The 17,853-nt window shown below is 38.5% G+C and overlaps 2 protein-coding genes across 2 annotated transcripts in view; one reads left to right on the top strand and one right to left on the bottom strand.

Moving 5' to 3' along the window:
- Positions 1-17,378, bottom strand: part of LOC140936779 (uncharacterized) — a 34,357-nt gene extending 16,979 nt beyond the window's left edge. The window contains exons 1-3 of the mRNA XM_073386267.1: positions 17,282-17,378; positions 16,023-16,085; positions 15,327-15,457 (exon numbers count right to left, since the gene is read on the bottom strand). Of these exons, the coding sequence (XP_073242368.1) occupies positions 15,327-15,457; positions 16,023-16,085; positions 17,282-17,378 (291 nt within the window). The remainder of the gene's footprint in view (positions 1-15,326; positions 15,458-16,022; positions 16,086-17,281) is intronic.
- Positions 188-11,027, top strand: LOC140938995 (uncharacterized). Its single transcript, XM_073388553.1, has 14 exons — positions 188-386; positions 833-941; positions 1,194-1,297; positions 1,489-1,604; positions 2,135-2,208; positions 2,493-2,767; positions 3,676-3,824; positions 4,150-4,231; positions 4,661-4,860; positions 5,446-5,538; positions 5,981-6,197; positions 6,738-6,824; positions 7,267-8,929; positions 10,121-11,027. The coding sequence occupies exons 1-13, from the start codon at positions 236-238 to the stop codon at positions 8,925-8,927; spliced, it is 3,318 nt and encodes a 1,105-aa protein (XP_073244654.1). The 5' UTR covers positions 188-235; the 3' UTR covers positions 8,928-8,929; positions 10,121-11,027.
- Positions 17,379-17,853: the final 475 nt, after the last annotated feature.

Here is a 17,853-nt window from a genome sequence, read left to right as displayed (position 1 = left end):
TTAATTGGGACTGCTTCTATTTTAATTGGGTAATGGGGGAGGGGGGGGGAAGGGCTTGTTCTTACACCTTAAATAAGTTTTTGGGGTTGGCTTTTGTCTCTAGCACAACATCGCATGTTTCACAGCAGGTGTAATTTTAAAATTTTTACAGAAAACATCAGATGAACCTATTCTGCTCATCAAGAATAATATTGCAGCGCTGTGAAGGGCTCACTTTAGTGTTACAAGATCACTCATGGACATTACTGCTCTTCCTGAAGAAGTCCCTGGATTTGAAGTAAATCTTGAAAATGTTGCCGTTTGGGTCATTAGGGAGATGCGCCTACATGGGTCACTTCCTGATGACATTACATTTAAACTGTCGATTGATGGGCGTCCTTTCCATGGTAAGGGTACACGAGTACTGTACACTTCCCCTTGTTTTTTTTTCTTATATCCATTTCTCATGTTTCAAGGAGATATGTCAGAAAGCTATTTCTATTTTTGTAGGTCAATTCTTGCTGTTCTTTCTGTGTTTTTAGCCAACAGTTTGTCTATTTCTTTCACCATTTTGTACTCACTACCAGAACAACTCAACCTCATCCCCAGGTTTTCTCAGTCCACAGTTCAATAATCTGGCAATTTTGCCGCACACATGACACCAACAGTTCACATATCTGCAAAATTCTTCCAAATTTGGTTGACATTCAAGGCTGCTGCTGCCAGTACATGTATACTTACATATATATACATAAAAGTTAAAGAAGACCAGAAGTGTATATAGATATTCATATATACAGTGTATGCATATATAATATAATCATTATATATTTTTATATTTTGTAAATTACAGGCAAAGAGCAGCTTGCATTTGGCATTGTTCCACTTGATGCTCAGTACCGGTCCTCTCAGAGTGCCAAGTCAGTCTATCCTCTGGCTATAGCTAACTGTAAGGAAAATAGGTTGGTGGCATTGCTTTTGTTTTTTCGACGTTTGGACTGTTATTGCATGTGTACATTATTTGTCTCTCAAATGAAGCTGTAATATTTATTCCAAAAAAATTATTTTCTAATGATCTGCGGAGTGTGAAGCAAGAGAAATATTATGGTAGTATATGACTAAGACCATTACCTGCATAAAGTCACTTCCTTAAAAAAAGCACTTTTGTTAATCCAAGTCATATATCAACTTAAATCTGCTTGTCTGTTTTTAAGAGATGACCTTAAGAAGTTGCTTCATAATCTTAACAAGCAGAAGGACAAACTAAAAAAGATGGGAATAACAGTGGATGGCAAACACTATCGTGTACAGTTCAAAGGTAATTATGAGCCTGTTAGTTTATTATTTCAACTATGAAAAAAAGAGTTACTTATGGTGGCTTTTTTACCAAGGAGAGAAAAGTGGAATTATTAACATTTTCGATTTTAGAGTTGAATGTACAAATTATCTTAACACAATGTTGGCTTTGTGTAGCATTTAACATTGGCCTTTTGGTTGTTCCTTTTTTAGTTACTCTTGATTACAAAGGTTTAGTGTTGCTCATGGCAAAAATTGAAGATGAAGATTTTTTGCTGGGAGGACGGGGCCTGTGTGTCGAGTTTTGCATATTCTGTTTTGCACTGAGGGTAAGGTTAGACTATGTTGCTAAACACATAGTTACAGACTTCTCAATAGTCCAGTTTGTCTGTTCTGCAATATACATATTTACACAACAATTTATTTTTGCCCCCGTGCATGATACATCAAAGAAGAAAAAAGGGACCCGATTAGTTTTTATTATAATTAAGTAGTACAAGAAAACTGGTACCTAGTTGACAATTGTAGTAGGATTTTACAGGCCTTAAGAAATGCATAATCATTTGGTTAATGTGAGAGCTAGCAAGGAAACAAAAAATACAATAAGGGGTTTAAGAACCAGATTGTTTTGGATTTCTAATTGTCAAGATAGCTGCAGATCCTGCTTTTTGATATAAATTTTAGTCCAGTGCAGGGAGTTATGAACCAAAAATTGACCCCTCATATATTGAGTTCAACAACATATATAGCCATATTAACAGTGGTACTGTGCTTTAAAAGTGAGACTCCTTTAATTACAACAGTACAGAAAGTATTCCCAAATGTTTCAAGCCTAGTCTCTCTCTCTTTTTCTCTATAGGCTTGTGATTGTGATTTAGGAAGGCATGAAGTGTGTCTTGAGCACTTTCTTCAAACGAAGGCAAACATTGGCGGGTATGTCTTTTCAAACATTGCAACAAAGTTATTATTCTTCGACATGATATGCTGCTGTGTTTCATTCAAGTCAGGCATTTCATTTGACACCCACTCATTGAATGTTATCCCTTTTTATGCTCCCACTGAGCTTAATACAAAATAATTTTTTTGTTGTTGAAATTTTCATATTAGCTGCTGCAGGCATTTAGACAGCTTCACAGTTGTGATAAATTTTTGTTTCTCTTTTGAGTAGTATTTTGAAGTTTGGGGCATACTGTAATGTTTCCAATAATAATGATTAGTTTCAGAGGCTTGAGAGATGATTTGACATGCATCCTTGATGAGGAACTGTCTTCAATGAGTCTCTGTGCTTTGCACTGTGAGATGAGAAACACAGAGCAGTTGTTGAAGAGTATTGGCTTGTTGGCCTATGAGATTGGATCACTTGAAGACTGCAATCAGAAACTTTCTGAATATGGTCCAGCTAATTTCAAGGCAGATCGCATCACAGTCAAGTTAAGGCCGGGACAGCAGGTAGCTCCCGATCGAAATAACATTTCTTTTGCCTCATGCTCAGGTAAGTGTAGCTTAGAAGAAGTCTTAAGCCAAATACAAAAGTCTTGACTGAAATGTGATGTCAGTTAATCTTCACATTGTTTCGAGTAACAATTAGATGAAATCTTGCACATAAAAACTTACTATTTGATAATTTCATACTCATCTGAACTGGCGGGTGGCACACCTCAGACAGTTCAGTGTAACGTACATAAAAATATCTTACCTTCTAATAATTTCCTCCCCATCTGAACTGGCGGGTGGCACACCTCATACAGTGCAGTATAACATACATAAAAACTTACCATTTTATAATTTCCTCCCCATCTGAACTGGCAGGTGGCACACCTCATACAGTTCAGTGTAACATACATAAAAACTTACCATTTTATAATTTCCTCCCCATCTGAACTGGCGGGTGGCACACCTCATACAGTGCAGTATAACATACATAAAAACTGACGATTTTATAATTTCCTCCCCATCTGAACTGGCAGGTGGCACACCTCATACAGTTCAGTGTAACATACATAAAAACTTACCATTTTATAATTTCCTCCCCATCTGAACTGGCGGGTGGCACACCTCATACAGTTCAGTGTAACATACATAAAAATATCTTACCTTCTAATAATTTCCTCCCCATCTGAACTGGCGGGTGGCACACCTCATACAGTTCAGTGTAACATATTGAAATTTTCCTTGCTTTTCTCTAGGGCTTTTTCCAAAGCGAACGGGACTTATGGAGAGCATTAATGCTGGTAACAATATTGAAATATTAAACTTAAGTAACTTTTAATAAGGGTAGACTACACGAAATGTTTACATGAAACTGTTTAATTCTATGTATTGTCAGGCATGAAAACAAATTAATGGTGAAGAAATTCTGATTTTTTCAAAATAATGATTTTTCCCTTTTAATTTTGACAGGAGGCACTGAGCGACAAATGTTGGCATCACTGGAGGACATTGTTGACAAGTCTCTGCCTCTTTCCAAGTTAGAAACTCATTTCCAAGACCCTGAGGCAGCAAAATTATGCATCCTGAACAAGATATCATTTTGTGAGGCCCGGCAAAAGGTGTCTTTCCCATTTTTTCCTTACTTTTTCTTTTATAAGTATCCAAACAATACTTGTTGGTGCACTGTTCACGTGTAATATTATTGCATAACTATGGCCTGAAATGTTAGACAAATAGACCAGAATACAGAATGATGGCATTATTAAACAAGCCTATAAGTTTGAAGGAAACAAAACCACCATCACCATTTCAATTTTAGCAAAGATTATGTATTTTTTATGATCAGTGCATGCCCATGTGCACACCTATGCCTTAATAAGTTTGTTTTTTTTTTTACACAAAACCGATAATGTTCTAGCAAACTTTACTTATGCCATTTTGCAGTATTACACTGAAATGTTGGAGAGTGGGATTTTCGTTCGTGATTTTGGCACACACCAAGAGGAGATTAATCTTGTGAATTCAGGTACCTTGGACATTAAGCCATCCCGATGTTTCGATGTGTAATTTGTTTTGGCTGAATTTACTGTTTACCTTTTATTATAGTTCCTTACCTGTGTGGAATGCCTACCTTATAATGAACTTAAAAATTGTTACTGTGGCACTTAGGTGGCAGCCCCGTCTTAATATTCACTCCTAAAATTTTATTATTATTAGCATTTTAGTATTTTTAGTTAAATTTATAGTAATCTTTTTTTTTTATCTAGCAGTGCCATTAATTGTGGAACACCTTGCATGATAACAGACCATCTGTATAAAGACTTGTATTCATGTTTTATTGTTATTATTATTATTATTATTATTATTATTATTATTATTATTATTATTATTATCATTATCAATATCATTATTGTTATTAATACTGCTCTTATTAAATGTGACTCTGTCTATCCAGTTGCAAGTGGGGAGTTTGCCAGACTTACGAAATACTGGAAAGGGAAACAAGAGGACATGGAGAGCAACTTTAAGCAACTGTACAAGCCCGGAGTTCCTACAACTAAACAACGAAAGGGAAAGAACTGTAAAAGAGTAGTGCACAGCAACAAGGAGCTCAGCAGATATGCGGGCTCATTGACTAAGGAGTTCATTGTAGAGGTTAGGACTTCTATACTTCTATCATGCAGTTCTTAGAATTATAGGATTCTATTTCTGACAAGTAACCCAAGTTTAATGTGTAAACTCAGTAGGTTGATTGTCATTGCTAAAGGATTTGAGATATAAAAAATTACCGACCAGTGCGCAGCTGTACGTGATATAACACTCACATAATCCTTGCTGGCTGATCTGAGGTCAGGAAAGGATTTTTTTCATTTTCAGTACAATCATAGATGCTATATCTACTTAAGCCACAAAACATGTCATATCCTTTCAACAGTAGTAAAAATTTAGGGCTATAATAATTGGTGATACTCTGGAAAAAAAAATGCAGTCCCAACATTATTACAAGTTTACTAACACTAAGTATTTATAATACACTTGACACATTTTTCAGTGTTAAATAATTATATTATCCTCACCTTTTATGGAAAGACACAAGAAACCAATCTACCACTAGTCTTTAGTCGGAGAGGTGCAAATAGACATGGATTTAAGACAGAGGGGTGTGTGAACCATTAACCATTAAATTGCATTTTACTGTAGCTAACTCTATACATAAAAGTTGTTTGTTCTTGTTTGTAGGTGTGCTCGTTATGGAAGGAGATAGCATTCACCATAAGAGACACTGAGTTTAAGGGGAGCGAAGAGCACCTGATTGACATTTTTGACATCAAGGTTTGCATCAATCCTTCTATTTTGTTCTTCTGCTGCTTAAGTTTCCTTACATTATATACACATTTATAAGCCTACATCATTTAGATTTAAAAGGCTAACCGAAGACACTGGCTTAATGTCAGTTTTATATAATGAAAATGGGAGTACAATATTATTTTTCTATGTCGTTGTCTGAACCATACATTAAGGCCTAGCTGTTTTGAAGCATTATAGAGGGTACCTTTAAGTGTCAGTTATTTCAAGACCCCATTCCACGAATGGTGACCTCAGGCTCTGCAATTATTCAGCACCGCATTCCTGACTGTAAAGGCCTGCACATAGAAATTTTTGTTGTGTGTCAACTCTATTGGGCCATGCTATTGTATCCTCAGCATTGTAAATGGTAACACAGTGTAGTTTTTGTGGGACATTGTGATGTTGAGTTTTGAATCTTATTTTCTAGTGTAAAGAATGGGGCTTCCTCCTTTTGGAGATGTTTGGCACAAGCCTAGGTACAGGAGACTATGGCCACCTTACAGTGGAGCATGTGCCCATGCTTTTTCGAAGGCATCGTTCCCTGGGACAATTGTCAAACCAGGGTTTTGAAGCTGCACACAAGCTCCAAAGACAGCTCTACACAAGGGCAACATCTCATGATGCATCAGGCAATACTTCATCATGTATGTGTGATTTCACATGACTTATGCCATGCATGTAAATTACCATAAAGCGCATCCCCCCCCCACCCCTCCCCGAGTCCCCCAAATTTCTAAACCCTAAGAATAAAGTCAGTCTAGAAGGCTTTTCGGGCAAATACAATCTTGCTGGTGAAATATTTAAGCTCATTGCCATGAATGAAAGACGTTCTTGATAACACAGTTATAATATTGCCTCATTGTGACCCCAAATACTTTGAATCTTTAATGCAAAAATCTGTGTTGACAGTAATGCAAAAAAACCTACATTGAATGGACACCTGCAGTCCCTCACCATTGCAAACTGAATTTATGAAAAAATCAGTTATGTACTGGGGAGCAAGGGCCTACAGTGACTTCCCACACCCTGCAAAGCAGTGCAAATCTTTCCCTCAGATCAAGGATCAGAGGACTGTAATTCTGTAATTTGGCGGTACCGCTATATTGTACAATTTTCAAGTATCTGCCGACACCCACATAGAAATAACAGGGTCATTAAAGTCTTATTATTTTTCTGATTTGTAGTGGATCAAATTCTCGCACATCTATACACAGAGATGCTACTGAACATGAGGCTGGCATTTAGAGAGGCTAAGCAGTGCATGACAACAGGTAAGGCTGGAATCGGAATTAAGGGTATCAATGCACTACTGAGGAATGATAAAGGTTTAATTTCACTTGGAAGCATGAGTTCTATTTGTCTTTGCTTTTTGTTTACATGATAGTGGATCCACTTGTGGTTTCACTTTTTTTTTTTTTCAGTGTATGAATTTTTCAAACCTTCACATTTTCGTTTCCTTTATCTCCGATCCATAGGGCTGAGAAAAACAAAATTAGAAAAAAATCAAAGAAACATTGCAGCCATGACATCTTAGATGGTGAATGTATAAAAGGAAATAAAAATTATGCCACGACATAATTGAGTTCATCATACTCATTTTTATGGATACCTGAGCCCTTGTCCATATACCATTAACCAAGCCAGTCAATTAATCCTTTTTTTGAAAAGTACCATAAGGATTTAAGTTTTATATTAGTATATGAATTATTTCAGGGGAGCTATTCTACTACAGAGGGTGTGGCTGGAAGGCAAAAAGAATGCACTGGAATAAAGAGGACAGACAGTGGATTCATAGAATGGACGAGCTCTTCACCAACCTGTTTGGTCCCGATTACTGTGAATATGAGTACACAGAGAAGACAAAGCACTGTGTGGTGGTAGCGGGGCAGTTTCCACTGATACAGTACCAACATGAGGAATGGGAAAAAACCTTCAAGAATGACATTCCATCACCAGTACCACAGCAGTATAGCAGAACAGCAACCAAGGTGAAACTGGCAACAGAACACCAGACCCGCAGTGACATTGCAGGTACAGCACCACAGCACGTCAACAACAACGCAAATGCAGCCATAGGGTCACCAAAAGCAGCAGCAACACCACAGCAACATGGCAGCAGCAGTACAGCTACAATGGCCTCTGTAACATCTGCAGCAACAACAGCACCCTCAGTTATTAACAGCACTGAAGCTACCCCAGTAGAAAGATCAACAAAACAGTTTGACCGGATCAGAGCAACTAAACCTCCTGACAGTGCACCCTCCAACCAAAACTTGTTGTTGAGACTGGACAGGGTCAACCTCCTTACTCGTGGAGAAATAGCAGCTTTGGTTCTACCCAGAGTAGCTTCCATTTCCAATGACGATATCATGCTTGCTCTGGACCAAACTGAAGTGAAAGACCCACTCTCTGTTAGTCTACGTCCATCTGAAAGTGCGGTAGAGCATGCCTTGAAGTTATTTAGGGAAGATTCCAAAAGAAAGAACGTGGGACCAATTGATGTTGACAGTGACGATGACTGTGATGACAAAGCTATCGTAACGTTAGGTCGCCTTGGAACTTTTTCAAAGGAGTCAGTTGGTGTATTTCAGACAATGTGCACAGTTGCTTCAATGGCTGCCCGTGTCCGCGAAGAACAACGATGGTTCTCAAACGGTAACAGAAGTCTACCAGGCCATCTCGATGAAGTTAGAGATGTGTTGCTCAATTCAAGACCGAAAGAAGAAATTATCAGACAAGGCACTTGTATCATGGATGCTACTGACTTCAGTACACTAGCATGTGAACGCTATGTCAATGGCTTCGCAATCGATACAATCTGTTCAAAATTTCTTGAGGACAGCAAGCCTGTTGAAATTGTCTTCCTCCCATCATTTAGCCAAGCATGGGCAATGCAAGGAGCAAGATACTTCAGCCAAATGGTGAGACCATTCTTTGGCCACTGTGCTGTTAACAGCGCAAAATATATTTTGTCACCACTTCATTTTGATACACCTCAGCACTGGGGGGTGTTGTGTTTCGATACAGCAAACCAAACTGTGTATTTTGACGATGGACTTAAGCTGTCTCCTCCAAGAGACACCATTGTTATCGTCAAGAACATGCTAAGTGGCTTTAAATGGTTGTCCGACAATGACATTTTCCATGAGCAAGAGTGGAACCAGCCTAAACTTGCTCTGCCTTTGCCACGCATTAATATGCCAAGGCAAACTTCAACTGGACAAGGTGCTGCGAGTTGTGGCATAGGTGTAATTCTTTCAGTGCGAGACGTAATCAAGAATCAAACCTGCCCTGCCCCATTTCAGTGGGGTTTTGAGGAAATGTCTACTTTAAGAAAGGAATTGATGACCCTTGTTCTTCAGTGGAAAAAGTAGAGGTCAGTTTGAGTTTAACTTTGGTATTTATTGCAAGAACTACAAACATAGTACGATATAAAAGGGACAGCGACTGATACACATGTACGTGGCACACTTAGTCACTCCATGAAAAGCCACCCATCATAAAAGTGGAAAAGGTTAATAACAAGAGAATTAAACTTGGGTGATCATGTTTATAAATCTTGCGACATTTGTGAATGCTTAATGGGGGCTGACCATATGATTTCTGGGGGAGGAAGAATTTCAGAAAAAAAATATCCAACAAACAGAATTGGAACAACAACAACAACAAAAAACAGTTAGGTGTATGTTTACACCCCAATATCTTAAAAAAATAATCTTGCCAAAACAAATTCCCCACCTCTAAAAATCAAATGGACAACCCTGGGCACTGAAATTGCGAAGAGTAGGTTGGTTGTGGTCAGTCTCAAGGAAAAACAGAAACCACGCAAACAAGAACTGAAACTTTCAAGGACTCTGTCATTGATGCAGGTGTACAATACTGTGGTAATTTACACACCTAGGCACATTTGCATTCCTGTACATATAAGTATCCTACAATGTAACTACTGGCTAGTTACAGTGCCCTTCTCTATTAAAGGCCATATGCTTGTTGACGTCAGCCGTGCTTATTTCACTGACAAGCCTCGTCTGTGGACAAAATTCTTTGCATTTTCATTCTTTAATAGTGCATGAGAATTTTTTTTCAACTGAAGTACACTGGTAAGTTGGTGGTATAATGTGCCGGTCTGACGTGAACATGCATAAGGGCAATAAAAAAATAATAACTGTAGCATAATTATGTGAGACATTTCACTCCCAGACCCAAATTTAAGGAAAAGACGTGTGATATTCTTCCACATTAACCTTTTGGGTAAGAAGAGCAAATCCTGCAGTGTAACTAAGTCCATTCTGATACTTTTGCGTTTCACCATTAGTTTGATCAGTAAAATTGAGCTTTTAAGAATAATTATGATCTTTTCCAATTGTCTGGGAGTAAATAGGTTTTTAAATATTTCACGTTTAAAAATCACATTTCTGTATATACATTCGGATAATCATTTGGCCGTGCTCTGTCACAGTATATACATTTGGCCACCATATAATTTCTACCTCTCTAGTTGCACGTCCCTCACCAAGCCCGACTTGCAATAAGGACTTAGAAGATGGTCTTTTTTTCTTTCCTGCAGGTGTATGGACTCTTGCCTTTGCGCGAGCAATTTCGTCCTCTGCAGAAAGATCCCCTTGATTACTGCAGATTTCGTTTCCCTCGAAAAGGAGTTGTCGCTGCAGGCTCACAAGCGGTTGCTCCTCCAAGGCACTTACTAGTGGCTCCAAGCGGAACAGTTTGTACGATACTTTTAGAGTGGCACTCTGGTAACATGGTTGACCTCTGTGGCACACTCGTCTGACAGCGTTAACCTGGACTCCAAGTTTCGTGATAAAGCATTCAAAGTACTGTTTTGGCACCTGATGGGAATCTATTTTTACCCATCTCCCTACAATAAAAATATATGGTCTGTCAGCTTCTGTGAAGCGTGTAGTTAAATTTATATGTGAAGATGCCTTTGTAGTTAAATGTGACTAGGGATTTATCACTGGAAATTTTTTCTCACGACAAGATTTCGTGATTTATGACCTGTTGTTTGTTGGAATTGATGTTGTTATTGAAAAAAAAATTACGAACTCTTGTATCCAACAGCACTGAATGATTTTAAAAATGGATTAACGTGCCCTAGCTTCAGAGATCCGTTCTAACTAAATTATCAGGTATGGGAGAAATAACTGATTCCATGATTTAAGGAAATCTCGTGTTGTTGTTCAGATGTCTATTAGTAAAAATGATAAAAACCTCCAGCACACAGGTAATTTCCGTGCGTAAATTAAATTAGTATTACTCGTTTTTCTTACGTTTTGGCCAAAAGCTTTCACTTAAATTTAGGTTTTCCGGACCTAAAAGTCAGTAGGAGAATTGTGGTTAGTAATAACAAAATGAAATGTTCAAAGGGGGCGTATATTAATATACCATGGCTAAACGCCTAAAGGTGAATTAGTGTATTAATGTACGTATCATAGGTATCTGTAGATATGAATGTAGTGTTTCTATGGTGCCAATCCAAACATAGATAATAATATAGTAATAATACCGGTTAAATCAAACACTAAGACTTTGGCTTAAGCTGTGATTTCCTATTTGCAACTTAGAACCCTACTTATACGTCGTGTAAACGGTGGAAGCTGGGTTTGTTACGTTAAACCAAGTGTGCTTTATTATGGCGGGCAGAATAGGGAACAATGTAAACTGGAATTATGAAATCTTTACCTGGTAATCGAGGATGAAATGTACTGTTGACCCGTTCAGTTATGCCGGCCAACCACGTTAAATAGCCGGCTTTGTCGGTTCTTAGAGAACTGGCGTGTGCGGGTTGTAATTCCTTGCCGTCCTGATCTTTAAAGCATGGTATCAGAGAATCTTCATCAATGTCCTCATGGCGTTGGCGAACATGTTTTTTAAGCGAATACAAAGTTTTGAATTTTTTTGCGCAAGATGGACAGTCTGTTGTGAAGCTGGTCATTTTGAATCAGCTGAGAGAAAGGAATGAGGCACGTGTGTGGGGTAATAAGCATTTTAAACCATCTGCATTGTGTAAGGCATGCTCTGCGGGTGTTTGTATCTATTGTCATTGAACTATTATGGAAAGAAAACTTTAATTTTATTTGAAACTGCACCTTTCAGCTACTAGGGAATACTTCATTTGGGTTCTCAAATTGAAAGGCTCAATATAATGTCCCGCCAAAAAAAACGATGTTTCTGTAGTTTGTGAATGCAAGAAAAACATTGCACCATATATATCAAGCAGCGCTGTCACTGTCACCCTAGGCATCTTATACACAAAGAGGTATATTCATGTGAAGCTCACCCAGTCTCAAAATGTTTTCCTTCTTAACCTATTCTGCTTGTTTTCCGTGAGGGAAAAGGTTTTCTAGTGTACGTCAAGTGGCGATACACAGGAAAGAAGCAATCATTTTCTCTCTTTTGACACACGCGGGTTGTTCATATCGTGCAAACCCGCAGCTGAAAGTTCATTGGATCTTTGATCCGCAGCAAACGGTGTATGCTTTTTTTTAAATAAGCAGTTATTCACTTGGAGGCAGTTCGATTTTTTTTACTGGCCTAAGTGTAAAGCTTATTTAATACTAGGACTGGCTTTGTAATCGGTACCCCTCCCCCACGACAACGAAAAAAAAAAAACCTTGTCACAGTGTCAAACCTCGGTGTAACATCATTCACACATTTCTACACGTAACGCTGAAAAAAATTAAAAAAAGAATCTCCAGTCTTACACCTCCGCTGAGTTAATTGCTTATCACATTTCATACAACTTATTTAAAATAGTAGCTGAGTTGACGTGTGACTGACGATTAACATTCACTTCAACACAACCAAAGGAAAGTCCGACTGCGTCCTCTATCAACGCCTACTATTGTCTTTTGCTGGTAGAGATCAAAGGTCGGTCATTTCAGATGACCGAAGTTTCCGTATCTAAGCTATGAGGCTCTTCATGTTGTATCCTTGTTCATTTAAATGCTTGAAAAGTGTAGCTGTCATGGTTTGCGTGTGGTTGCCACCGTTTTTGTTCTTTATTTTTTTACTTTAGCGTAGTCTGTTATAAGTAGCTTGTTTTTTAGTTTCTCTGGCTCATTTTCCTCGATTTTGTTGACAGTATTTTTCTCTTAGCACCGCATTTTCAATACATTTAGCCAGAAAAACGTACTTTTTACTGTGTCCGGGTTTTCCGAATATTTTTTTAACTTTTCTATTATTGTTTTACGTACAAAATTAAATCCGGTCGCCGTCTGCTGAAAACCATGGCCATTTTCTTGAATTTTGTTGCTAAAACAGCTCGGAATCTGATTGGTCCTTGGTGGTTTCTTTTGTGTTTTCAGCCAATCAGAAACCATTTGTAATTTGCTCTCGTGTTACAAGTTTAATTTTTGTACTCGTGTCACAAGTTTGCACTCGTGTAACAGAAGAGCTGCACTCCTTTCTCAGCCAATCAGAGTTGAGTAATTTTTTCGTGTATATTATTAATCACATTACGTTACTAGATATATGCACTACACAGGTAAAAAAAAGTAAAAAAGAAAAAGAAAATAAAAAAAAGGTTACGAAAAATTTGCTGAAGGGGATTCGAACCTTTAAGTCTCTCCGAATCAGTTAGAGGTGAAAGTTAACCCCTCTAACCACTGGACCGCCTCTGTGAAGGGTAAAAAATATAGTTAAAAGAAGTATATATTCCTTCTATATGGTGATTGACAGTTTTCAAGTAAATTTTTAGGTTTTCTTGTAGAATTAAATCTTGAACTGATCGAAGCCAGACGTAAAGCTCACAATAAACCCAGGCTTGCTCCATGCTGGGGAACGTTCAAGAAATTTATGAACTATCGATCGCGCGGCTACCGACTGAACAGTATGACCGTATAATTCTCTCCCGGCTCGTAAGGTGTCTTTCCATCGGTGAAGGAAAACACGGTTGTCCGTCACATAGCTTAATTTTTTTGCACGCTTTACATCTCTTGTATGCTTTGCTTTCCCCTGAACTTCTGACATCCTTGTCGACCTCTGTCGGACGGTGACGAAGGTGGAGGACCAGGGACCAGGTAACCTAACCACCGACCTAATATGGTAATCTATTGAAAAAAGGTGCCTTTGAATAATTCGGTTCTGACTTTGTTAATCTTTAACTTATTACTAGAATATGACCTTAATCTTTTGTCTGAGCAAAAGTCAAAATATCTTTCAACTGAATAGTCATATACAATTTTAGCTGTCAAAAATTTAAGTGCGGTATCGAGACACCTATCTAGGCTCTCAATATCTGTATTTCGTAAGAAACGTAAGAAAGGTGAAGAAAGATGTGCCGTTTTTCCCTTGGAAACCGCCGTTTTAGTAAAAAATATATACATTACGAATTGAATCAAAACCGACAGCACCTACCTTTTGTGTTTCTTTTTCTTCGGAGAGACACTTTTAATGTGTCGTTTTAAAACATTAGCAAATGCTTGCAAATGCCCAGAAATGCCGTAACGAAGCATGTTTTGACAATATATGCACGTTTGCCTTGTTTCCTCGTTTACAGGCTTTCGACGACAGTCCGTAACCTGTGAACTCCTCGTGTAGAGATTCATTGGCACTAATTGAAGAAAGAAGTTCATCGATCGTCTGATACAAGTTGCTGTGCGTGAAAGTTCAGAAAGTCCGCTTCAGTTGAACAAAACTTGGTTTGCGGATCCTTATTTAAGAAACCTAAACTTTGTTAGTCGCGGTGGCATGCACATAGAAACTCTTCCTGTTCCAAAGACGGGTTTTCAGCTACCTGCTGAAGTTGCAGTAACCTGACAGAAAAGGCCGCCATATTTGATCTGGCAATATTGGCTAGGCGTACTCGGCGAGTATCTCTCTGTGACGTCACAGCTCATGGTACAGTCCAGGAGTGACCGAGCCGAAAACGCCTGGGGACTAGGCTGCATTACCCTCTTAAATTTTAAATGCCGGACGTCAACTGGTTATTTTTAAACGCCCAACACATCTAAAACCTCAAATATCCTATTTGTTTTTAACTCGTTAATGAAATCTTGTCACAGCAACAAAAAAAACACTAATTCGGCGATAGTCACGTGATTGATGACGTCATTACCTAGGATGTTACATGGGAAGATATTTTATGGCAAATGTTATCGTGTTGTGGTCTGCCAGTCTTCTACGTATAAAATTGTCAAAGTTATAAAGCTCTTTTAAAAAAATGCCTTTAAGGTTTCTGAGAGATTTTTTAATGATAATGATAATTTACTTTTATAACAAGTTTTGACAACACAGATGATCTGAACGAGTGTAGAAAAATACTGAAAACCTTTTCTTCATTGAACAAACTAGCCTACAAACTAGAAACTCTTTCAGGATACTTCCCTTTCTGAATGTATAATTGATTGTAGCGCTTGGCAGACCAGTTTCTTAAATCCATCCAGCAGCAGGGCACAGAGGTTTGCCGCAAGAGTCTGTTAACTGTTTATTAGTCTAGAGATCTTTTTTACGTACACGTTGCCTTTGTCAAGAACACTAAACTAACAACTTGAAAGAATTCAGTATTCTAAATACTGGTTTCTGAATGCAAGCTCCGCCTTTAGATATGCCTAAATTTATAAATTTGCTGAGTGGCAATATAGCGGTAGTTCGCAGTCGTTGCGTAACCATTATTGGTAAGAAAAAACTATGAAGACCTGGGAGGAGGAGGAGTTCCTTGAGGAAAAGAAGTTCAGAACTGTAGCAAACGACAGGTCAAATTCTTCTCCCCTTTTCCTCCCGGCTAAGATTTCACCAAAACAATGTAAACTTACGTGAGGACTAAGTAAGTTTCGCTGGAGGCAAAAGATAAATTCCTTCTGTCGCATCACCAAGTGCTCATCCCTGATTGGATCGGAAATGTTAAGCACTGGAAACTGCACAAGGAGATGCAGTTGAGCACTTCCTGTTTCAAAGTTCAATAAAGCGCTGAATTAGTTTTCAGTTATTACATTACACCCCTCAAATTTATAGCAGTATCTCATAGCCTTCAGCAAAAAGGACACATTTTCCACCCCCAAAACGTCACTTTTTAATTGTCACGACGTAAAAGATAAAACTCAAAACACCCATTACCTTCCCTAGGACGTAAGAATTATTTCTATATCCTCTTACTTTAAAATCTGTAACATAAATTTGAGTGCAAGGGGGGAAGGAAAACCATTTAAAACTATGGATATTATTTAGACTAAATCACACCGTAATTCGTAATATTTTTGTCCTAAATGGAACGCCGAACATCATTTTAGCGTGGCAAAAAGCCCTAGGGCCTGTTTTTTGAAACTAGGCCAATGGCAGAGATGGTTTAGTCTGGTTAAGCCTGGGTTGCTAACCAGTGAACTCTAGTTGTTTTAACCTGGCTTGTAACCTGGTTAACCATAGTTTAACCGGGCTTTTGTTGCAAGGGTCTGAGAATCAAGTGATCCCTGGCGACGAAGTAAGCTAGTGCGTCAATGATCCATATTACTCACTCAAAAATGGTCCATCCGTTGGTAGGTCCAATGTCGAGTTCTCTGCTCCAGAATCTGTTCTCCCTGAGATAAAAAAGTATATATAGACCAAAGAGATGATCAAGATTTTGCGCTTAGATCTCTCTATCTATCGATCTATACCATTGTGGACGACGGTGATGCTTCATCACGGTGTTTGGCGACGTAACCACACCTTTCCGTATCAGCATCTACGATAAGAGAGATGACTTTGCATTCCGAATTGTCAACTTTGCTCATATGGAAAGCAACATTCCCGCCAATCCAGCATACGGTGTTTACATATCTCAACTGGTGAGATATGCTAGAATTTGCACGTCCGAAGTTGACTTCATAAATAGACTCTGCGGACTTTCATTACGTCTCAGACAACATGGCTTTGAAACCAATCGACTTCAGAACGCATTTAATAAATTCGTCAATCGCCATGGTTTTATCGTCGAGAAGTATGGTGCAGCCCTTCGGAAGATGAGATTAGCAATTGCACCATCGTATCCTTACATTGCTTATTTATTACTTGGATTTTTATTTCAGTTGTATATTGGTACGTGTGCGGGCGCGCAATTTAATTTTGGGCGCGTGCATTATTTATTTCTTCATTTAAGTTGCGTGTACATTTAGTTCGTTTGATAACGTCTTAGTTTTGCTTTGCGTTATTCTCCTCACTTATACGTGTTGTCCGCGACTGTGCTCACACGGTGGGTGGCTCCTGCTAAAATGTTCTGCAATTGGTATAGGATTTAATGGAACCGAAACCAATTGTGGAATTGCACGCATTTTAGGCATCTTACTGATGAACAGTTGGGACACGTAGATATATTTTTTAGCAACTACTATAATTTGCAGTCTGTCTACTTTGAATTGATTTGGAAACGCAGATCGCCTCCCATCTTCGTTAATTTTTTCGTTTCGTTTTTACTAATACTGTGTTAGTGCTAATACTAGTACTTAGACGGATGCTAATACTAATAAAGGTATTAGGTTCAAAATACGCAATACGAAACAAATGAGTTTTCAGTAAACTTAAAAATAGGTTTAAGGTTTCGGCAGTTTTAATTTCAAAAGGAAGGGAATGCCACAGCTTAGGCGCGGCAACGCTGACGGCGCGGTCCCCATGCGAAACGATATTTGTGCTTGGAACTGTTGGTAACATCTGATAAGAAGATCGTAAAGATCTGTCATCAATCCTCGGCTAGAAAAAGGACTTTTTTATTAAAATGCGGAGCATTTTTGAATCTTACCTGTATTATTGCGTCTTGAAAGCCAAAAACAACCGTATAAAGCCACTATCCCACAAACAACAAGGAGTGAGCGCCGACGCTGAAAAAGAAGACACATATATCTACCTAGAGTTTTGAAAACCGGGTCGCCTGAAATCTGAAGCCAAGTCCAGGACATTGCAGGCAACCTTTCAAAGTATAATTTGCTTATAGCCAGGATACGTTTAGTGTAAAAATAAAAATCTCTCTCTTCAGCACTAACCATCCTCAGCCCCCGACCATGGGCTCCAAATAACTTCCCTGAAATAACAGAAATCAGTGGAAATTCCGGAAAAAATGCTCGAGTGGGGGCGGCCTGTTGCCAATCTCTTTATTAGGCGAAATTTTACTTTTCCAGTAAGAAGCGCCATTAAATTACCAATCAATGCGAGAGTAGCCCGTTTTTCAAATATCAGGTATATTAAATAATCTCCAGGGATTCAGCATCCAAATACCTGTTTTGCCGGTAAAAAATGACAGTGTTAGTGGGAATTGACAGTTTTGAGGTCAATCATGTAGGAGAGGTTATAAAGTAATGCATCCATTCAAAGTTG

The sequence above is a fragment of the Porites lutea genome, chromosome 5 (genome assembly GCF_958299795.1).
Source record: "Porites lutea chromosome 5, jaPorLute2.1, whole genome shotgun sequence".
NCBI lineage: Eukaryota > Metazoa > Cnidaria > Anthozoa > Scleractinia > Poritidae > Porites > Porites lutea.
The sequence above is the reverse complement of the archived record's forward strand: the minus strand, read 5'-3'. Positions and strand labels throughout refer to the sequence as shown.